At 36.8% G+C, this 23,039-nt stretch overlaps 2 protein-coding genes and 1 long non-coding RNA gene across 5 annotated transcripts; all 3 read right to left on the bottom strand.

Annotated features, from left to right (window-relative positions):
- Nucleotides 1-116: 116 nt before the first annotated feature.
- Nucleotides 117-608, bottom strand: LOC121888893. Its single transcript, XR_006093377.1, has 3 exons — nucleotides 541-608; nucleotides 376-423; nucleotides 117-207 (listed from the first exon to the last, which is right to left on the bottom strand). It is a non-coding gene; the product is annotated as an uncharacterized LOC121888893 (long non-coding RNA).
- A 3,006-nt stretch (nucleotides 609-3,614) lies between these two features.
- LOC121888886 (transmembrane protein 272-like) lies at nucleotides 3,615-7,066 on the bottom strand. Of its 3 annotated transcripts, XM_042400455.1 has the most exons (6): nucleotides 6,857-7,066; nucleotides 6,428-6,548; nucleotides 5,578-5,630; nucleotides 5,394-5,441; nucleotides 5,072-5,230; nucleotides 3,615-4,228 (listed from the first exon to the last, which is right to left on the bottom strand). In XM_042400455.1, coding segments are annotated over exons 2-6 (516 nt in total). In that variant the 5' UTR covers nucleotides 6,430-6,548; nucleotides 6,857-7,066; the 3' UTR covers nucleotides 3,615-3,974. The 3 variants fall into 3 exon arrangements, with proteins under 3 accessions (XP_042256389.1, XP_042256390.1, XP_042256388.1); XM_042400456.1 differs by lacking the exon at nucleotides 6,857-7,066 and having other exon boundaries at nucleotides 6,428-6,587; XM_042400454.1 differs by lacking the exons at nucleotides 6,428-6,548; nucleotides 6,857-7,066 and having other exon boundaries at nucleotides 5,578-5,761.
- A 7,077-nt stretch (nucleotides 7,067-14,143) lies between these two features.
- On the bottom strand, nucleotides 14,144-15,318 carry LOC121888887 (transmembrane protein 272-like). The gene is made up of 4 exons (XM_042400457.1): nucleotides 15,175-15,318; nucleotides 15,003-15,053; nucleotides 14,704-14,868; nucleotides 14,144-14,386 (listed from the first exon to the last, which is right to left on the bottom strand). The coding sequence occupies exons 1-4, from the start codon at nucleotides 15,224-15,226 to the stop codon at nucleotides 14,181-14,183; spliced, it is 474 nt and encodes a 157-aa protein (XP_042256391.1). The 5' UTR covers nucleotides 15,227-15,318; the 3' UTR covers nucleotides 14,144-14,180.
- Between the last annotated feature and the right edge of the window lie 7,721 nt (nucleotides 15,319-23,039).

Raw genomic sequence — 23,039 nt, 5'->3', positions numbered from 1 at the left:
AGGAAGTCACTGGTCACTAGTCGCTCATTTTGTCTGGTTTTTGGTTCTGAGAAGGTAGTGTATAGAAGACGGCAGTCACGCAGTAACAGACCACATTGTACATGTCACACTCATTGCACCAGTAGATGAAGAAGAAGATGGCTACAAATCCTTGCAGATAGATGGGGATAAAAGGCTGCCTTGCACAGTCATCTTGGTACTGTGCTCCTGTGGGACACAAAGACAAAGATAATGTGTCTCATCAAGTAATTATAATTGTAACGTTACTCTATTTTATTGATTTTTTTGATTGAAGTTTCTTTCTTGTCACAGAATAAACAATGATTTAAACAACATGAATACACCTTTATGACAGTAAATGCTTCAGTCACTTACCTACTGCCATCTGAGCAAGAACAAAGATAAACATCAACCCGAAACATACTGAGGAGAGACAGTAAGAATATGTTACAGTGACAATGACAATATAGGGGCTGTAGATACTAAATTAATTCAACTATGAGTGCAAGTTTGCAAGAATTTTGCACATCTCTCTCTCACCTGTTTTCACAGTTTGATGTTCAATGGTGTGTTTACTTTCACTCTCTGGCATTATTAGTACTGATAAACTGAACCTTCAGAAAGACAAAGGTAGATACATCAGCTGTTTACAGTTTTTCTCTGTTGTATACACACACAAAAAATTGAACTATGCACACAATTCTGAAAACCTGAAGCTAATTTATAAACAACCAGACTCCAGACTGCTAAACTAAGCACAATTCCATTGTTTTCACTCAAATAGAAATTCTAAATCACATTTTTGCAAAAGTCTGAGCACAAATCACATTATTTAGCACACTCTGTTCAGTTGGAAAACACTGCCCTTCAAAACGCTACGCCCTAATTACCAGTTGATCTCACTCACTTCTCACGTGTTCAAATCAAAACACTTCAATCATGTGTCAGAGCATAAAAGCCTCAGGTGACCTCTACTGTGTTGGGGAAAAAATGGAGGAGCATGAAGAACAGAGAGAAAAACTAAGAGTGAGAGCAAGAAGAGGAGGAGGAGGAAGAGGAGGATGAGGAAGGCAAGCCAATATTTCCAATGAAATCCATGCAATTTTGGTTGACCATGTACTCAGTCCCGGCCTAACAATGACCAAAGCAAGTCCAGCTGAATTTGAGCTAGAGATGAGAATAAGTAACCACTTCAGTAGTCTTCTATACTCTCTACAGTAATTACAGTAATGTAACTTTATGGTTTCTATGGATATCTACAGTGCTTAGAGAAACATATAGTACATTTATGAAATAGGCTATGTGTAGGCTATACTGTATATACTTTTCACAGAATAGAAGGACGACCTGCAAGATGTGGCAGAGGCTGGAAATTTACTGATGAGCAAGAGGCAATTTGGCTAATAATGACAATATACTGAAGCAAATTAAAGACAAGAAATTGTCTTACAAGACAATATCCTCATCCCAAACACTGACTAGGTCAGCCTCTCCACAATAGATCATGTCCTGAAGAGACATGAGCTTTGAATGAAACAGATATATCACATAATGTTTGAGAGCAACTCTTACAGAGTGAAGGAGCAGTGGTCAGTTACAGCAGGTTACTGTAAGTGACCACAGCCTTTAAGTACTTGTGTACTTTGTGTAGACATGTCACTATGCACCTCAGTGTTCCTGTATGTAGGCCTATTGTCTGATATGGTCATTTTCTCTTTTTGATGCCAGTGCTGCTCCACATCAATACATATTCATTGATGAGGCAGAATTCAACCTGACCAGGACCAGCCGGCGGGGGAGGAACATCATTAGCAGCCGTGCCACCGTCAATGTCCCTGGCCTGCGTGGGGGAAATGTGACTATGTGCAGCCATTGGTCACCATGGGGTCGTCCATCACCATGCCCAACTTGGTCCCTACAACACGGCCTGTCTGCTAACCTTCCTTGATGCACTCTGCAATATCCTCAACCCCCTACAGGGAGAGGGACCAGAGCAGCCCAACTACGTTGTCATTTGGGATAATGTACGTTTCCATTGCTCTGGTCCACAACTGGTTCACTAACAACCCACATTTTTTAGTTCTCTATGTCTCACCATATTCCCCCGTTTCTAAATCCCACCAAAGAATTCTTTTCAGCATGGCGGGGGAAGGTATGTGACCGCAAACCCCATGAGTGTGTGATGCAACTCCAGGCAGTGGAGGAGGCGTGGGACAACATCCACACAGACGCCAGGGGTGGATCCACCACGCCAGCCACTTCTTCCCCCACTGCTTGGCCAGGGAGAACATCGCAGCCGATGTAGATGAGGTCTGATTTACATGTAGATCTGTTTCACCACATTTTATATTTTTATTTTTTGAGGGCCTACCTACGAAAAAACTTTATTTTGCAGTCATTTCAGTCAGCTGAACATTTTACTGTATTACAGTAACAATATTAATTTTTGTATTTGACACTGATTTCATCATTACATCCCCTGAGAGACAGTCTAGACATTTTCTTACTGTAGTGTTTCTCATTTTACTTATCAGTGAAATTACTGTGAGTTTTGCCAAAATAGGTAACATTTGTGCATTCACAGAACTCTAACAATGTTGCAGTATCAACTACAAGTTTACAATATGACTCTGGGAAGCTGCGTTGTGAGTTTAGCGCAATTGGAGCTCATTGGATAGACAAATATGCATTGTATCCTATTCTGATACTATGATTGTGTCAATGCAATATTTATATGATACTGAGGAGAAATAATAGCTTATGCATCTGCAAAGAAAACACAGGAGGAGGAAGTTAGAAAGGAGCTTGAAATACAAATTAAACGTCTGGAAGATAAGCACAGACTCAACTCTAATACTGCTATTACCACACAACTAAAAAAGAAACACTCAGACCTAGTTGACAAAAGAAATAGAAAAATCTCTTATATTCACAAAACAAAAACATTACAATGGAGGACCAAACTCAATTAAAGTTCTGGCATATAAACTTAAGAAGGAAACTTGTAAATCCTACATCACTAAATTAAAAGATGATGCTACTCAAATCATAGCTGAGAAAGAGGAGACATTCACAATTTTATGAAAATTTACATAAGGACAAATTAGCAAAAATCAATGCAACAAAAATGGAAATGTATCCGGGAAAACTTAAACTAAAACAAGTCTCTTTACATCAGAACACATCCCTCACAATAACAATATCAATGGATGAAGTATCAAGACAAATACAGAAACTTAAAAAGGGTAAGACTCCAGGAGACGATGGATATACAAATGAATTTTACCATTACTGACACCAATCCTACATAAAGTCTATAATTTTGCATTAGTTTTGGGAACATGAGCACTGACCTGGAACTCATCAGTAATCACAGTCATCCCTAAAGAAGGCAAAGATTTAACTGAGTGCTCATTATACAGGCCAGTATCGCTATTAAACACAGATCAAAAAATATTATCTTCAATAATAACAGAGTTAAAAAGAAATAATGCCAAATATAATAAATAGAGACCGTGGTTTTGTTTTTAACAGGTATTGAGCTGGTAATATAAGGTATACTTTAAATATAATTGATCACTGTCAAAAAAATAAAAAAAGATTTGGCCCTTTATTTTTAATACAGCAAAAGCTTTTGATTGTCATCACAAATTTATGTCATGGTTATAATTAATGCAAAAATTCTGGAGCACAAGTAAAGGTCAACGGTGGATCAGTAAACTGTGATGCTGGTGTTTGAGGTGATTTAAATATATTACATCCATTATCCTCCATAGTAAAATATGATATGTATTAAATGTAAAAGTAAAATGTATATCAGGCATGTAAAAACTGATATCTGAATATTTTTGTGTGTTCTTTTATTTCAATCCAAGTTTTATATCCCTGCATCAGTACTTCTGCTAAAGCACGAAATTTGAGACCTCATTTGGCCTTCAATACTTGACACTTGACTCAGAGACTTGAGACTGGAGTTAGACTTGCATTTCGCCTTGAATACTTGAGACTTGACTTGGAATTTGACCGGAAATCGTAAAAACAGCTGTGGTTTGTGTATCATCCTGATTTTGTGGCTTACAACAGCAAAAGGAGCAAATGATCACACCTAATAGGACATAGATCAAGTTGGTGCTCCAGAAAGCAAACAGGTAGAGTGTCTTGTTGCAGTAGGAATCTGCTCTTCTTTTCTCGTAGTTGGGTTCGTAGATGGAGTAGATTGCGATACTACCTACAGAAAAAAAAAAAAAACATCTCAGATAGTACTGTGGCACATTTAGTAGCAAAGCTTCCTTTTGGTGTCATAATTACAGATCTTCGCTTCAAACTAATGGCATGTTAATAAAAGTGTTCAGTTCTTTTGCAGGAATATTGTAATGATTGTGTTATATAGAGGCATCATATAGAGGCATTAGTAGAACATCTAGTGGCCTGTAAATGTTATTACAGCACACTCACTTTCTAACTGCAATATGTCTAATAAAGCTTCAATATCATGACTTTTCACTAAAAACAACAACAACCAGTGACTATACTTTCATTAAACAAAAATAAAGGAGTATTTTTTATGTGCAACATAGACATTGGTGTTTCAGCTCACAACTTTATGTAAAGCTGTATTCATTCATTTTGGCCACTTGGGGGCAGAAGAAATCCACAACAAGTTGACAACAGCCTTGACATAAAGGCATGTTGCCTTATGAAGTTGTTATGGTTATATCTGTTTTCTTCTTACACTTCCAGCAAACACGGAGCAACTTTAGCCTTCATTTTGATTCATTTTTGTAGCCTTTGACAAAGACCAATATTCAAAGACCAACTTTAGCTCTGTTTTGTCTTGCTTGAGTGATTTTTGACTCTTTACCAGCTAGTTGCTTTCTTTGTTTGGCATTTGCTGCTGGGCAGGTAGTGTATAATGAGTTTAATTTTTATTGAATGTTCTGAAATGTGTCTGAAATGCTGCCTGCTGCTGCTGGACTCTGGGCTTGACTGACTTAAACAAATTGATAAGTGGAGCTCTACCTGCTCGTGTTAGTGTATCGGTTAGTCTATTAACACAAGTCTTTCAGATTACCAGCAATGAACCAGCAAAAGAAGAATGGAACAATCATGCAGGAACAATCAACTTTGCACATGTTGCACCAGCAGAGGAGGATGATGGAGAAAGAGACAAATCCTAACAAATAGACGGGGATGAATGGCTGCCTTGGACATTCATTTCGGTACACTGCTCCTGTGGGACACAAACATAAAGAGAAGTATAATTTAACTTGCCTCACTAAGTAATGATGATTGTACTCTATTTTATTGATTTAAAAAAAATTCTTTCCACCACAGAATACGGATTTAGATAACATAAACACACATTTATGACAGTAAATTCATCAGTCACTTACCAACTACCGTCTGACCAATGACCAAGATAAACAAAACCAAGACACATACTGAGGAAAGACAGACAGAATATGTTTAAGTGACTAATGACATTGTATTAGGGGCTGTAGATGTTTCAAAATTCAAAGATGACTGCAAGTGTGCAAGAATTTTTGCACATCTCTGTCTCTCTTGCATCTTCTTTACCTATCACAACAGGTCTGTCACTCTCTGACATTATTAGTTCCGACAAACTGAACCTTAAGAAAGACAAAGAGAACAGAGACACATACATTAGCTGTTTAATATAACTGATGTAAACAAGACACGAGTCTAAAAGTTGCCTGCAGGCTAAAATGGACTATGGAAGCCCTGAGAGGCAAGTGACAAAAAAAAAGTCTGATCTAAATTGTTTTCTCTCCTGAGTTTATGACTTAAGAACAGGTGAAAAAAAAGTTTTTGCCAGGATAAGCTCCTTTCTAAGTCCCTTAATTCTTTTTCATCTGTGAAACAGGTGGAAAAAAATTTTGGCAGGTGAAAAAAAGTTTTTTTTTGGTCAGGATCATTTTTCTGTTTGTTGTTGTAATACTCATTTTGGCCACAAGAGTTTGAAGTGCACCACTACCCCATGTTTGAAATAGGACTAAAACCATTCATGTTTTCTTCCAGGTGAGCTTTAATTTCTCCATGTACTCTAAACACAAGGTACAAATATTGTGTGTTAGCAAGTTATGTAACATTACCGTCATGTCTTTCTTTTGTCACCTGGAAGAAATACTGGAGCTCTATTCCCTTAATGTCTGGAGGAAAAGAGAATTGAAATGTGTTTAATTCTTTTAAAAGTTGTTAACCTTTTATTTTTGTTAAATTCCATTTTCTGCTCAATATTGTCTCACTGCAAATATTTCGCTTTGGATGTGAACAACATCTGCTATTATGCAGATAACAAGGCAATGTTTGTCGTGTCAACTATTATCTGAGTGATGGGCAAGATGCAGAAAACCACCTTACAGTCAAAAGGCAGACAGGACATACTTTTAAGTCAACACTAACTTACATGCAGCCACTGTGAACACAAGCACATCACTATCTCTCGCCTACTACAGCGGTTGAGGGTTGATGTCAGCAGATGCCTCGAAATGTGTCACTCTGACTTTATCAGTAATGGTGGGTCTAGCCTGCAGAGGGGAGATATGTGTCAAATCATACTAGCTGCAAAAGTTGAGTCTGGAAACTGAAAGTAGGAAAAGACAAGTACAAAATAGCTCCTCCAATAATCCACATATACTGAAGCCTACTTCATTGAAACTGATGAATAGTTTCATGTTAGTTTTTGCAAAAGAGGTTGAGACCAAACAAGCTCAAGAAAGAACAGTTCCATTTTTTTTTATTAGCAGAAAAGGCATTTAAATGCAACAGGTACAGTAAATTAACAGTTCCAAAATATATTTTGAGTTTTGGGGGAAAAAGACAATCAGACATGTACCTTTAATGGGTCAAACTGGCTGCAGCTCCTCGATGACAGCTGAAAAAAAGAGTGAAAAGCTTCCAGACAAGAACCCGTTAATATGCGTTGCTGAATTATAATATCTGTAGGTCACAGACAGATCACTGTACACGTGAAGTGTGTGTGTCCCTTCCTCTTTATCCAGGAAGGCTTTTTCACCTTAACTGTTTTTTTTGCTTTATATTCCATGTTATATGTTTTTAATGCTGTCGCACCTTGACATTCACTGTGAATTAAAAGTGCAGTACAAATTAAATGTATTTATTTATTTAATTTTTTATTTTAGTTCAACTTCAACAACTTTTTGAAGCTTAATTTCTGTTCCTTTCCATTACAGTGGTGGGAATGAGGATGAGCAGCAGTTTAATGATTTTTGTATTTTTAAATTGTTATATTTGTACTTTTACTGAAGTAAAGGATGTAGATACTTCGTCCACCACTGTGACCAATAGTGTACCAAACTTCAAAGTTGAAAAGGATGAAAGTCTGGAAACAAAACCATGGAAATTTCAGAATAGTATGAACCTTCATCTTTTTAAGGAGGGTTTATTTTTTATGTACTCCCTAACTCTATAACATCTTATAATATAATTTCCTCCTCTGTCTGTAAATAGTTCAATTTATGGGTGACATGTGTCTCTGCCCCCCAGTGGGAACTACCGTTGGTGCTCGAGGTCCTAGTGAGTGATTTATGTCTAATGTTAAAACAAAACTGTCTTTTCTTGTGGCTCCACATGGCTCCCCCTTTTCTTGCTTTTCATTTAGTTGATACAAAAGTCTTCAAAATTTTTAATACATTTTTAGTAGTGTTCTTGTAATGGGTTTTTTAAGCAGTAAACATTTTCATTCAACTCAAACTGTTCCTTCCATATCATACATCTCTTCAACAATGCCCAACCACTGCCTTAGAGTACAAGGATTCACTTTGCACAATTTTGCATACATCATTGCAAAATGTCCCCGTTTTCTGCACAGTCTCCTTCATGATGATGTGTAGATTAAAATCTGCTTTAAGTCTGAAGAGAAATTTAACTACATTTTTCCAAAACATTCTTCCTATATCCTGGTGTTAGTGGTTTTATGTTGTAGCTTACATATATTGTACCAGTCATCTTTAGATATTTTCATCTTCACCAAAATTTCAACCATCTTCTGTCTCTTTCAATCAACAGTTTTGAGCAGTAACAATTATTCAGTGTGAGGCAGGAAGTCTCATAAAATTGAGCCTCAAAATATGTATCAAACATTTAGTAAAATTCATTGGGCTGGCTACCTTCTGCACCAACAAACACACACAGGGTGTGTTCACATTCATATGCTGCCTAAAGAAGCCTGTGAAGCTGTGACTTTTAGAGGACCGAGGCCTAGATTATTGCATGTTCCTGCCCCTGGTCTCTCAAAGAGACATATTACACGTACAAGATTGACTCCTAATAGAATATATCAAACTAAAGGAGTTGGTGTGCAGCTGTGACATTGTAAAAACATGTGGGTTGTTACTATTGGATTTCTAGAGACTCTAGAGACTTAAGGTGGACATCTAGTGGCCTCTTTATGTTACTACAGTGTATTTATTCTCCAACTGATTAACCTTAACAGAAGGAGTCTGGTAAACAAGACCCTGGCAGTATACTGTGTGTTACAGGCATGTGGGCTTGAGGGTGTGTGTTAGTCTCGACTTCCTCATTCAAGATCTCTTTTTGATGCTTGATTTCTGTTCCCTTTTCATTACAGTGATAAAAAAAAATTAGGATCAGCAGTAGAATGAAAAGAGAAATGAAAAGAGATGAGTCTAAGGGTGACATGCTCTTCATTAAACAAAAAACCAAACATTTGTAATGTAGCAAACTTCCATGAAAGTCGAGGGCAATTTTTATGTTGGGTTGTTGTTGTTTTTGTTGGTTTGTTTTAATAGCAAGATTATAGAATGACCCAAAAAAACTTCAAAAAAGGACAGTTTAAAAATCTTTAAAAATTTAAGTATGAAATGCTCAGAAATATACAAAACATTCTGCACTGGTGAAAATGATAAAAAATAAATAAATAATTAAAATACAACATGTGACAGTATATCAGACAGATTATATCTGTTATCCATAGTACACTTTCAAAGTAGTAACATATGTTTCTGAGTCTTTAAAGTGAGAATATGTAAACTTTGCAAGAATAAATGACACAACTTCCTTTTAGAAAGGTTGATTTCAGGGCAATAAAACACACTCTGGTTCATTTCAATACAATCAGGAGTTTTTACTGCTACAGCCTGTCTGCTCTGACAGTTATGGTGGCTGTTAGCTAATGTTAGCAAACTGTGTCTTTGTGCTACGCTAAGCAGCTGCTGGCTGTGGCCTTATATTTACCATAGAGACATGAGTGTTATCATTCTTCTCATTTAACTCTTGGCAAGATAGTAAATAAGCACTTTTTTAAAATCCGTTTTCTGCTCAATATTGTGTCACTGTAAATGTTTTCTTGCCTTGGAGCCACAACATCAGTTGCCATCTGGTCTTCACAAATGTCCTCCACTATCTCTGCCTTTTCCAAAATGCCACTCATTTCACCACCTTGTTCTTGTTTTCTCTCTGTAAAAACATTCTTTTATTATTATGATTTGATATTAGTTTTCCTGGCAATGGGCCTTAATTTGAAAAACAAGATTTCCTGGATCATCATAAACACAACAGTCAGTAGTTTAAGAAGGACTGACAATATTTGATTTGTTGATTGTTGCTGACAGTTTCTGTTGTTGTTGTTCTTTTCCAGGCCGGCATTACGTGTTGATGGGAAAAGTCGATGCACAGGGCAACGGCCTTCTCAGCCTTCTCCATCTTCACTCTCCTCTATAAGCCCATCCACGCCAAAGCACTGGCCAACCTGTCATGCAAACCATGCTGACATCACAGCTCTGTCCACCAATCAGATTGTCTGTCAGTCTGAAAACATGTAACTTTACATAAAGAATGAAAATATTGTGTTTTTTTCTAATGATGGGAAAAATGAACCAGACTTATCAACCGTACTTGGGGAATTACAACAATCTTTTATTAAACATCAAATATATGTAGGCACATAAGTAACAATTAACAAATTTCAAATGCTTTATAATACTTAATCTGTGAGCTGAATGAAAATCAGTCAGAAATATGTCTAAACAATTGGTAGTCATTATATTAATCAGTATAAAATCTGAATAAACTTCAATCAATAATCTACTCAATAAAGCAAATTAATCCCATCAATAAAGCATTCAAACTCTGGAGCAGAGCAATGATCAATGAATGCATCAATCTAGATTCACATCTTTGCAATTATCAATAGTTCAAACAATGCCAAAATCTGTGCTGATCAAGTACTGATCAAATATACGGCATAATTGGTCTAAGTAGGAAAAGGTGACTAAATACCAGATTGTCAATCCTTTCGTTGAACTTGTATACATGACTCTTAATCTTCTATGGCAATGTTTAAATTTAGCAGGAGCTTTAGCAATTACATTTTTTAATAGTAAAAATACAACATTAAGAATTATATTTTGTATATAAATTATAATATTTCTGTGATAAGAAAAATACAGATCATTAAACTGTGATGCTGGTGATTTAAAGAGCTTGCGTTTATTATCCTCCATGGTGAAATATGATGTGTATAAAATGTTAAAGTAAAATGTCCAAATTTTTATATCCCTGCATCAGTGTTTGTGTCAGAGCTGGAGATCTGAGACATGTCTTGGCCTTGAAGACTTGAGACTTTACTTGGAGACTTGAGACTTCATTTGAACTTGGACCGGCAGACATATAAGCAGCTCTGGTTTGTTTATCCTTCTTCCGCTCTAGTTCCTTGCATCAGCAATAGGAGGAAAGAAGTAATCCATCACACCTATAAGAAAAAACCCACCTAATATGACATAGGTCATGGTGGTGCTCCAGACAGCGTACAGGTAGAGTGTCTTGTTGCAGTAGGAATCTGCTGTTGTGTTCTTGAAGTTGAGTTCACTGATGGAGTAGATCTTGATACTACCTAAAGGAAAAGAATACACATCTCACAGATCGTATTCAACACAAGTGGAATAAGCCAGAGAAAACACCTTCAATATGATGAGTTCTACCTAAAGACAAGGTGTACTTTTCATTTGCAACATTAAGACATTGATTTTCAGCCCACCACCCTGTGTATCTTTTATTTAAAGCTGCATTGATTAATTTTTGGCCACTTAAGGGCAGAAGAAATCCACATCAAACTGATAAAACAATACTCCTGACATACAGTACAGGTTTGTTGCCTTATAAACAGTCAGAATTAAACTTAGTATTCTGATTTTAAACTCCTCTTCTGTAGGATAGATTCACTGCTTATACATTCCCACAGTATGTTGTTAATCCACAATTGCTGTAATTAACAACATGGAAGTTAAAGTTCTGCTTCATGCACATGTCAGATTTTTCAAAAGGAAAGTTTTTTACATTTCCAGAGAGTGAATGAAGGAATTAAGACAGATAAGACAGATCGAGGAAGATTTGCTGGATGTAACAATAATAGAAAAACAAGGTGACAGTAAAGAAGATGCAACTGATTGGAGATTGATTGGTTTTAGATGGAAAGAGAAACACAGATAAGCAGCCCAGGTTATCAGATGATGGAGAGATATGAACAAACTGAAAGCAAGAAGGCAGAAAAACTGGTAAGGTAACTTTTATCTGGATGAATTATCGTTCTGGTTCATACTTTAAAGGCACAATCTGTTCTTCAAATGTCAACTAAAGGACAGCTCCTCTATCCTGACACACATAAAGAGCTTTACTCAGTAAAAACGAATATGTATGTATATAATGTATTAATTGTTCTATGAACAAAGTTTGTGTTTAAAATTGACATGAAAGATTTTCACGATACATGTTACAGGAAAATAAATATATAATAACCCATATTATGGTAATGTGCGAATGTGCTCAAACCAACTATCTGTTGTTTGCCATTTTACAACCTCACCTCAGATTCTGAACCTCTGTCCTGCTTTCAGCTTATTGATTTGGGCGACAACTTTTCCCACAACTAAGAAAATGGTGGTACGTGACAAAGAACGCATCAATACTCAAACCTATATCTAGAAATATCTGTGTCTTCATCTGTGTCTGTAACTTTCACGTGGTTCTTCTTTAGAAAGGACCTGACATCTTCATTCAATAAAATGCCGTCATGTCTATCTAATGATCACAATTTACGCCTGAAATTTATATACAGTATCAACTGACTGATGTTTATACACGTTTGCATAGCGGTAGGGACGCGTCATCCATCTTTATACCATACCATGGATGTATTAAGAGAACTGGATACGGAGCTGCTGCTCAGCCTTGCTAACAATTCCTCCCAGTGGCCACTTGCAGTATTGCAGTGAAAAAAATCCCCTGTGACCCAAAAAGCATTTTCCCCAAAGACCACCATTATAAAAGAGACGTCTATAAAACTGACACCTCTAACTGCAAATAAGGTCAATTATTACTCTTTGGATTAGGAATTATTAATCCATGAAGGTTTTATATTTGTAAACTTTTCCTCGAGCCTAGAAAATCAATCTTAATGCCATTGAGGTGCCATCTGTGAGTCCGGTATTGGGTTCTTATAATACATCCATGGACCATACCCACACGTATATGCCCATGCTCTCTTCACCAGCTAGTCGCTGACTTTGTCTGTCTCTGCATTTCATGCTGGGCAGGTAGTGTATAATGAGTTTAATTTTTATGAAAACAGCTGCCTGCTGCTGCTGGAAATGGACTAAAAAGAGACATTCTGCTAATTGTCAATTCTCTCACTGTAAGCAACATCTTTCACATTCCCCTGTTATTTGACTCATTGTTAAAATCTAACTGCTTGTGTTAGTGCGTTGATTGATCTGTAACTCGAGTCTTTCAGCTTACCAGCGATGAGCCAGCAAATGAAGAAGACAGCGGTCACACATAAATAGACGTCCAAATTTGACTGGAAGAGGGCTAGCAGGATCACGGCTCCAAATAAATGTCCCCACAAATAGATGGGGATGAAGGGCTCCTTTGGACAGTCATTTCCATAGACTGCTGCTGTGGGACACAAAGACAAACATAAGAGTACAATTTAAGCTTTCTCATCAACTAATGATGTTTTACTTTTATTGATTTAAAAACTTCTTTCCCACCACATAATACTGATTTAAATAACAAATGCACCTTTAGGGTAGTAAATGCATCAGTCACTTACCAACTAGTGTATGAGCAATGACAATCACAACCGTGACATATACTGAAAACAGAAAGACAGAATATGTTTGAGTGACTAATAACAAGACAGGCAATAGACTATGACAATGCATATGTTGCAAAACGATTTCAGTTTTACACATCAATATCTCACCTATTACTTTTGGAAGTGAGAAGTTGCTTTGATGTCCGTAAATGCCTGGCATTATTAGTTCTGATAAATCTAACCTTCAGAAAGGAAGACAAAGAAAACAGACACATCAGTTGTTTACACCATTTGTCAGGTAAATTAAAAGAGATGAGTGTAAGGGTGATTAATTAATGTATAATATATAAAATGTGTGTGTGTATATATAAAAACAAAATGTGCTGTTCATTAGACAAAAAACAAACAACTGTACTGTGGCAAACTTCCGTGAAAGTCAGGGTCAGTTTTTATGTTGCTTTTTGTTTTGTTTTAGTAGCAAGACGTTGATATTCGTAACATTACAGTTTAACACAATGACCCAAAAAGCTCAAAGGAGAGTTTGAAAATCTTAGCAGAAAACTTTAAAATACAAACTTAAATACAATATGAAATGCTTAGAAAAATACAAGACATTCTGCACATGTGAAAATGATAATTAAATTAAAATAGAACATGACAGTGTATCAGAGATTATATCATACCTGTTTGTGCGTCTGATGATGATCTCCTACTTGAATGGAAAGAAAAAGCTTTTGTTGGAGGCATGTAGGCATGCATGTGGGTGTGCGCAAGTCTTGACTTCCTGGTTTAATGTCTTGAATCTGTCTTTGATTCTGGATTTCACTTCCCTTTACAAAAAATTAGTGGAGCAGAGCCAAAGAGTCAACAAAGCAATAAAAACAATTAATAATAATAATAATAATAATAATAATTGGTAAAATAAATTAAAAATGCCTAAACATCATCAGGTGATTTTAAATAATTTGCATCAATTATCCTCCATAAAAATCACATCTTAAACTCTGGATAAAATGTGTATCAGGCAGACATGAAAACACAGATCAATATTCTTGTGAGTTCTTTTATTTCAATCCAAATTTATTTATGCCTGCAACAGCGTTTGTGTATCATCATCCTGCTTTTGTTGCTTACAACAGCAACAGCATAAGAGGACCAGACCTAACAGGACATAGGTCAAGGTGGTGCTGCAGAAAGCAAACAGGTAGAGTGTCTTGTTGCAGTAGGAATCAGCTTGTGTTGTGTTCTTGTCGTAGTTGGGTTCGTAGATGGAGTAGATCGCGATACTACCTGTAGAAAAAAAGAATATACATCTCACAGATAGTATTGTGGCACATTTATTAGCAAAGTTTCCTTGTGGCTTTTAACTAATGACATATTAAAAGCATTCAGTCCCTTTGCAGGAAGTTGCTGGTCACTAGTCACTGATTTTGTCTGGTTTTTGGTTCTGAGAAGGTAGTGTATAATGAGTTTCTTAATTTTTTCTGAAAGCAGCTGTCTGCTGCTGCTGAACACTGGGTTTGACTGACTAAAAAGAGACACATTGATTAGTGGAACTCTACCTGCTTGTGTTAGTGTATTGGTTAGTCTCAAGTCTTTTGTCTTACCAGCAATGAACCAGCAAAAGAAGAAGACGGCGGTCACGCAGTAACAGACCACATTGCACATGTCACATTTGTTGCACCACCACAAGAGGAAGAAGATGGCTACAAATCCTTGCAAATAGATGGGGATAAAAGGCTGCCTTGGACAGTCATCTTGGTACTGTGCTCCTGTGTGACACAAAGACAAAGATAACGTGTCTCATCAAGTAATTATAATTGTAGTTTCTTTCTTGTCCCAGAATAAACAGTGATTTAAACAACATGAATACAACTTTATGACAGTAAATGCTTCAGTCACTTACCAACTGTCACCTGAGCAGTGAGCAAGATAATCATAATCAGCACGCTACATACTGGAGGAGAGACAGGCAGAATGTGTTACAGTGACCAATGACAATATAGGGGCTGTAGATATTAAATTAATTCAACTATGACTGCAAGTGTGCAAGAATTTTGCACATCTCTGTGTCTCACCCACTGTCACAGCTGGAAGTTCAGTGTGTTGAGGTCTGACACTCTCTGGCATTTTACCGATAAATCGAACTTACAGAAAGACAAAGAAAACAGAGACGGATACATCAGCTGTTTAATATACTTGATGATAAAAAGTGTAAACAAGAGATGTTTCCTGACAGCAAGACAACAGTGTGGTGTTTGTTGACCAGTATCTTGTTATTTGCATGTTTGTTCATATTTCCTGCCAGGATGGCTGGCAGCTCTACAAAGTGTTGGGTCCATATAGCTTGTGTGTTTCAATGTTTTCCTCTGGGTACAGAGGAAAGTAAAGCGGCTTTTGGCTGTTAAAATCACCACATAACCACAATGGCTGCCATTCAGAAAAAGTAGTCTGGCTTTAAATCCCCCCTTCCCCCACCCCCCCAAAAAAAGAAAAAAAAAAAAAAAATTGATGTTTTAAAAATCTTTCATCCTTCTTGGGATTTTTAAGATTTTTTTTTGTTTTGTTTATTTGTTTGGTGTTGTTTTTCCATTGGTGTAAACCACTGATGTATCTATTTTGTTGCAGAAGTAGGCTCCTTTATATTTAAAATCTGGTACAATTAATTAAAGGTCTTTCCTCCAAAAAAGCCTCAAAGAGGACTTTGTTGCCTTCAGACAGAGGCAGACTGGCTGTTTCCCCTTTTTTCCTGTCTTTATGCTAAACTAAGCTAACCGGCTGCTGGCTGTAGCTTCATATTAACTGTCCAATCATTAGAGTCTTATCAATCTGCTCATCTAACTCTTGGCAAGATCGTGAATAAAACACATTTCCCAAAATGTCAAACTATTCCTTTAATATCTGGAGGAAGATCATTTAAATTTGTTTTTTCTGTAAGTCATTAACCTTTTTCTTTTGTTAAATACCATTTTCTGCTCAGTATTGTCTCACTGTAAATGTTTTTGCCTTGATGCGAATATCATCTGTTATTATGCAGACAACGAGGCAATGTTTGGGGTGTAAAAAGGAGACAGCAAGACAACAGTGTGGTGTTTGTTGACCAGTATCTTGTGTATCTGCATGTTTGTTCATATTTCCTGCCAGGATGGCTGGCAGCTCTACAAAGTGTTGGGTCCATATAGCTTGTGTGTTTCAATGTTTTCCTCTGGGTACAGAGGAAAGTAAAGCGGCTTTTGGCTGTTAAAATCACCACATAACCACAATGGCTGCCATTCAGAAAAAGTAGTCTGGCTTTAAATCCCCCCTTCCCCCACCCCCCCAAAAAAAGAAAAAAAAAAAAAAAAAATTGATGTTTTAAAAATCTTTCATCCTTCTTGGGATTTTTAAGATTTTTTTTTGTTTTGTTTATTTGTTTGGTGTTGTTTTTCCATTGGTGTAAACCACTGATGTATCTATTTTGTTGCAGAAGTAGGCTCCTTTATATTTAAAATCTGGTACAATTAATTAAAGGTCTTTCCTCCAAAAAAGCCTCAAAGAGGACTTTGTTGCCTTCAGACAGAGGCAGACTGGCTGTTTCCCCTTTTTTCCTGTCTTTATGCTAAACTAAGCTAACCGGCTGCTGGCTGTAGCTTCATATTAACTGTCCAATCATTAGAGTCTTATCAATCTGCTCATCTAACTCTTGGCAAGATCGTGAATAAAACACATTTCCCAAAATGTCAAACTATTCCTTTAATATCTGGAGGAAGATCATTTAAATTTGTTTTTTCTGTAAGTCATTAACCTTTTTCTTTTGTTAAATACCATTTTCTGCTCAGTATTGTCTCACTGTAAATGTTTTTGCCTTGATGCGAATATCATCTGTTATTATGCAGACAACGAGGCAATGTTTGGGGTGTAAAAAGGAGACAGCAAGACAACAGTGTGGTGTTTGTTGACCAGTATCTTGTGTATCTGCCTGTTTGTTCATATTTCCTGCCAGGATGGCTGGCAGCTCTACAAAGTGTTGGGTCCATATAGCTTGTGTGTTTCAATGTTTTCCTCTGGGTACAGAGGAAAGTAAAGCGGCTTTTGGCTGTTAAAATCACCACATAACCACAATGGCTGCCATTCAGAAAAAGTAGTCTGGCTTTAAATCCCCCCTTCCCCCACCCCCCCAAAAAAAGAAAAAAAAAAAAAAAAATTGATGTTTTAAAAATCTTTCATCCTTCTTGGGATTTTTAAGATTTTTTTTTGTTTTGTTTATTTGTTTGGTGTTGTTTTTCCATTGGTGTAAACCACTGATGTATCTATTTTGTTGCAGAAGTAGGCTCCTTTATATTTAAAATCTGGTACAATTAATTAAAGGTCTTTCCTCCAAAAAAGCCTCAAAGAGGACTTTGTTGCCTTCAGACAGAGGCAGACTGGCTGTTTCCCCTTTTTTCCTGTCTTTATGCTAAACTAAGCTAACCGGCTGCTGGCTGTAGCTTCATATTAACTGTCCAATCATTAGAGTCTTATCAATCTGCTCATCTAACTCTTGGCAAGATCGTGAATAAAACACATTTCCCAAAATGTCAAACTATTCCTTTAATATCTGGAGGAAGATCATTTAAATTTGTTTTTTCTGTAAGTCATTAACCTTTTTCTTTTGTTAAATACCATTTTCTGCTCAGTATTGTCTCACTGTAAATGTTTTTGCCTTGATGCGAATATCATCTGTTATTATGCAGACAACGAGGCAATGTTTGGGGTGTAAAAAGGAGACAGCAAGACAACAGTGTGGTGTTTGTTGACCAGTATCTTGTGTATCTGCATGTTTGTTCATATTTCCTGCCAGGATGGCTGGCAGCTCTACAAAGTGTTGGGTCCATATAGCTTGTGTGTTTCAATGTTTTCCTCTGGGTACAGAGGAAAGTAAAGCGGCTTTTGGCTGTTAAAATCACCACATAACCACAATGGCTGCCATTCAGAAAAAGTAGTCTGGCTTTAAATCCCCCCTTCCCCCACCCCCCCAAAAAAAGAAAAAAAAAAAAAAAAAATTGAGGTTTTAAAAATCTTTCATCCTTCTTGGGATTTTTAAGATTTTTTTTTGTTTTGTTTATTTGTTTGGTGTTGTTTTTCCATTGGTGTAAACCACTGATGTATCTATTTTGTTGCAGAAGTAGGCTCCTTTATATTTAAAATCTGGTACAATTAATTAAAGGTCTTTCCTCCAAAAAAGCCTCAAAGAGGACTTTGTTGCCTTCAGACAGAGGCAGACTGGCTGTTTCCCCTTTTTTCCTGTCTTTATGCTAAACTAAGCTAACCGGCTGCTGGCTGTAGCTTCATATTAACTGTCCAATCATTAGAGTCTTATCAATCTGCTCATCTAACTCTTGGCAAGATCGTGAATAAAACACATTTCCCAAAATGTCAAACTATTCCTTTAATATCTGGAGGAAGATCATTTAAATTTGTTTTTTCTGTAAGTCATTAACCTTTTTCTTTTGTTAAATACCATTTTCTGCTCAGTATTGTCTCACTGTAAATGTTTTTGCCTTGATGCGAATATCATCTGTTATTATGCAGACAACGAGGCAATGTTTGGGGTGTAAAAAGGAGACAGCAAGACAACAGTGTGGTGTTTGTTGACCAGTATCTTGTGTATCTGCCTGTTTGTTCATATTTCCTGCCAGGATGGCTGGCAGCTCTACAAAGTGTTGGGTCCATATAGCTTGTGTGTTTCAATGTTTTCCTCTGGGTACAGAGGAAAGTAAAGCGGCTTTTGGCTGTTAAAATCACCACATAACCACAATGGCTGCCATTCAGAAAAAGTAGTCTGGCTTTAAATCCCCCCTTCCCCCCCCCCCCCAAAAAAAGAAAAAAAAAAAAAAAATTGATGTTTTAAAAATCTTTCATCCTTCTTGGGATTTTTAAGATTTTTTTTTGTTTTGTTTATTTGTTTGGTGTTGTTTTTCCATTGGTGTAAACCACTGATGTATCTATTTTGTTGCAGAAGTAGGCTCCTTTATATTTAAAATCTGGTACAATTAATTAAAGGTCTTTCCTCCAAAAAAGCCTCAAAGAGGACTTTGTTGCCTTCAGACAGAGGCAGACTGGCTGTTTCCCCTTTTTTCCTGTCTTTATGCTAAACTAAGCTAACCGGCTGCTGGCTGTAGCTTCATATTAACTGTCCAATCATTAGAGTCTTATCAATCTGCTCATCTAACTCTTGGCAAGATCGTGAATAAAACACATTTCCCAAAATGTCAAACTATTCCTTTAATATCTGGAGGAAGATCATTTAAATTTGTTTTTTCTGTAAGTCATTAACCTTTTTCTTTTGTTAAATACCATTTTCTGCTCAGTATTGTCTCACTGTAAATGTTTTTGCCTTGATGCGAATATCATCTGTTATTATGCAGACAACGAGGCAATGTTTGGGGTGTAAAAAGGAGACAGCAAGACAACAGTGTGGTGTTTGTTGACCAGTATCTTGTGTATCTGCATGTTTGTTCATATTTCCTGCCAGGATGGCTGGCAGCTCTACAAAGTGTTGGGTCCATATAGCTTGTGTGTTTCAATGTTTTCCTCTGGGTACAGAGGAAAGTAAAGCGGCTTTTGGCTGTTAAAATCACCACATAACCACAATGGCTGCCATTCAGAAAAAGTAGTCTGGCTTTAAATCCCCCCTTCCCCCCCCCCCCCAAAAAAAGAAAAAAAAAAAAAAAAAATTGATGTTTTAAAAATCTTTCATCCTTCTTGGGATTTTTAAGATTTTTTTTTGTTTTGTTTATTTGTTTGGTGTTGTTTTTCCATTGGTGTAAACCACTGATGTATCTATTTTGTTGCAGAAGTAGGCTCCTTTATATTTAAAATCTGGTACAATTAATTAAAGGTCTTTCCTCCAAAAAAGCCTCAAAGAGGACTTTGTTGCCTTCAGACAGAGGCAGACTGGCTGTTTCCCCTTTTTTCCTGTCTTTATGCTAAACTAAGCTAACCGGCTGCTGGCTGTAGCTTCATATTAACTGTCCAATCATTAGAGTCTTATCAATCTGCTCATCTAACTCTTGGCAAGATCGTGAATAAAACACATTTCCCAAAATGTCAAACTATTCCTTTAATATCTGGAGGAAGATCATTTAAATTTGTTTTTTCTGTAAGTCATTAACCTTTTTCTTTTGTTAAATACCATTTTCTGCTCAGTATTGTCTCACTGTAAATGTTTTTGCCTTGATGCGAATATCATCTGTTATTATGCAGACAACGAGGCAATGTTTGGGGTGTAAAAAGGAGACAGCAAGACAACAGTGTGGTGTTTGTTGACCAGTATCTTGTGTATCTGCCTGTTTGTTCATATTTCCTGCCAGGATGGCTGGCAGCTCTACAAAGTGTTGGGTCCATATAGCTTGTGTGTTTCAATGTTTTCCTCTGGGTACAGAGGAAAGTAAAGCGGCTTTTGGCTGTTAAAATCACCACATAACCACAATGGCTGCCATTCAGAAAAAGTAGTCTGGCTTTAAATCCCCCCTTCCCCCACCCCCCCAAAAAAAGAAAAAAAAAAAAAAAAATTGATGTTTTAAAAATCTTTCATCCTTCTTGGGATTTTTAAGATTTTTTTTTGTTTTGTTTATTTGTTTGGTGTTGTTTTTCCATTGGTGTAAACCACTGATGTATCTATTTTGTTGCAGAAGTAGGCTCCTTTATATTTAAAATCTGGTACAATTAATTAAAGGTCTTTCCTCCAAAAAAGCCTCAAAGAGGACTTTGTTGCCTTCAGACAGAGGCAGACTGGCTGTTTCCCCTTTTTTCCTGTCTTTATGCTAAACTAAGCTAACCGGCTGCTGGCTGTAGCTTCATATTAACTGTCCAATCATTAGAGTCTTATCAATCTGCTCATCTAACTCTTGGCAAGATCGTGAATAAAACACATTTCCCAAAATGTCAAACTATTCCTTTAATATCTGGAGGAAGATCATTTAAATTTGTTTTTTCTGTAAGTCATTAACCTTTTTCTTTTGTTAAATACCATTTTCTGCTCAGTATTGTCTCACTGTAAATGTTTTTGCCTTGATGCGAATATCATCTGTTATTATGCAGACAACGAGGCAATGTTTGGGGTGTAAAAAGGAGACAGCAAGACAACAGTGTGGTGTTTGTTGACCAGTATCTTGTGTATCTGCATGTTTGTTCATATTTCCTGCCAGGATGGCTGGCAGCTCTACAAAGTGTTGGGTCCATATAGCTTGTGTGTTTCAATGTTTTCCTCTGGGTACAGAGGAAAGTAAAGCGGCTTTTGGCTGTTAAAATCACCACATAACCACAATGGCTGCCATTCAGAAAAAGTAGTCTGGCTTTAAATCCCCCCTTCCCCCACCCCCCCAAAAAAAGAAAAAAAAAAAAAAAAATTGATGTTTTAAAAATCTTTCATCCTTCTTGGGATTTTTAAGATTTTTTTTTGTTTTGTTTATTTGTTTGGTGTTGTTTTTCCATTGGTGTAAACCACTGATGTATCTATTTTGTTGCAGAAGTAGGCTCCTTTATATTTAAAATCTGGTACAATTAATTAAAGGTCTTTCCTCCAAAAAAGCCTCAAAGAGGACTTTGTTGCCTTCAGACAGAGGCAGACTGGCTGTTTCCCCTTTTTTCCTGTCTTTATGCTAAACTAAGCTAACCGGCTGCTGGCTGTAGCTTCATATTAACTGTCCAATCATTAGAGTCTTATCAATCTGCTCATCTAACTCTTGGCAAGATCGTGAATAAAACACATTTCCCAAAATGTCAAACTATTCCTTTAATATCTGGAGGAAGATCATTTAAATTTGTTTTTTCTGTAAGTCATTAACCTTTTTCTTTTGTTAAATACCATTTTCTGCTCAGTATTGTCTCACTGTAAATGTTTTTGCCTTGATGCGAATATCATCTGTTATTATGCAGACAACGAGGCAATGTTTGGGGTGTAAAAAGGAGACAGCAAGACAACAGTGTGGTGTTTGTTGACCAGTATCTTGTGTATCTGCATGTTTGTTCATATTTCCTGCCAGGATGGCTGGCAGCTCTACAAAGTGTTGGGTCCATATAGCTTGTGTGTTTCAATGTTTTCCTCTGGGTACAGAGGAAAGTAAAGCGGCTTTTGGCTGTTAAAATCACCACATAACCACAATGGCTGCCATTCAGAAAAAGTAGTCTGGCTTTAAATCCCCCCTTCCCCCACCCCCCCAAAAAAAGAAAAAAAAAAAAAAAAATTGATGTTTTAAAAATCTTTCATCCTTCTTGGGATTTTTAAGATTTTTTTTTGTTTTGTTTATTTGTTTGGTGTTGTTTTTCCATTGGTGTAAACCACTGATGTATCTATTTTGTTGCAGAAGTAGGCTCCTTTATATTTAAAATCTGGTACAATTAATTAAAGGTCTTTCCTCCAAAAAAGCCTCAAAGAGGACTTTGTTGCCTTCAGACAGAGGCAGACTGGCTGTTTCCCCTTTTTTCCTGTCTTTATGCTAAACTAAGCTAACCGGCTGCTGGCTGTAGCTTCATATTAACTGTCCAATCATTAGAGTCTTATCAATCTGCTCATCTAACTCTTGGCAAGATCGTGAATAAAACACATTTCCCAAAATGTCAAACTATTCCTTTAATATCTGGAGGAAGATCATTTAAATTTGTTTTTTCTGTAAGTCATTAACCTTTTTCTTTTGTTAAATACCATTTTCTGCTCAGTATTGTCTCACTGTAAATGTTTTTGCCTTGATGCGAATATCATCTGTTATTATGCAGACAACGAGGCAATGTTTGGGGTGTAAAAAGGAGACAGCAAGACAACAGTGTGGTGTTTGTTGACCAGTATCTTGTGTATCTGCATGTTTGTTCATATTTCCTGCCAGGATGGCTGGCAGCTCTACAAAGTGTTGGGTCCATATAGCTTGTGTGTTTCAATGTTTTCCTCTGGGTACAGAGGAAAGTAAAGCGGCTTTTGGCTGTTAAA

The sequence above is a fragment of the Thunnus maccoyii genome, chromosome 22 (assembly GCF_910596095.1).
Source record: "Thunnus maccoyii chromosome 22, fThuMac1.1, whole genome shotgun sequence".
In the NCBI taxonomy this organism is placed as follows: Eukaryota; Metazoa; Chordata; class Actinopteri; order Scombriformes; family Scombridae; genus Thunnus; species Thunnus maccoyii.
The sequence above is the reverse complement of the archived record's forward strand: the minus strand, read 5'-3'. Positions and strand labels throughout refer to the sequence as shown.

Coding starts and splice junctions, on each gene's coding strand:
- LOC121888887 (XM_042400457.1), bottom strand. CDS start 15,226: ATGCCAGAGAGTGTCAGACCTCAACACACTGAACTTCCAGCTGTGACA. Junction 15,054..15,174: donor ACTTCCAGCTGTGACAGTGG/GTGAGACACAGA, acceptor TCTCTCCTCCAG/TATGTAGCGTGCTGATTATG. Junction 14,869..15,002: donor CACTGCTCAGGTGACAGTTG/GTAAGTGACTGA, acceptor TGTGTCACACAG/GAGCACAGTACCAAGATGAC.
- LOC121888886 (XM_042400454.1), bottom strand. CDS start 5,665: ATGTATGTGTCTCTGTTCTCTTTGTCTTTCTTAAGGTTCAGTTTGTCG. Junction 5,442..5,577: donor TGACAGACCTGTTGTGATAG/GTAAAGAAGATG, acceptor GTCTTTCCTCAG/TATGTGTCTTGGTTTTGTTT. Junction 5,231..5,393: donor CATTGGTCAGACGGTAGTTG/GTAAGTGACTGA, acceptor TGTGTCCCACAG/GAGCAGTGTACCGAAATGAA.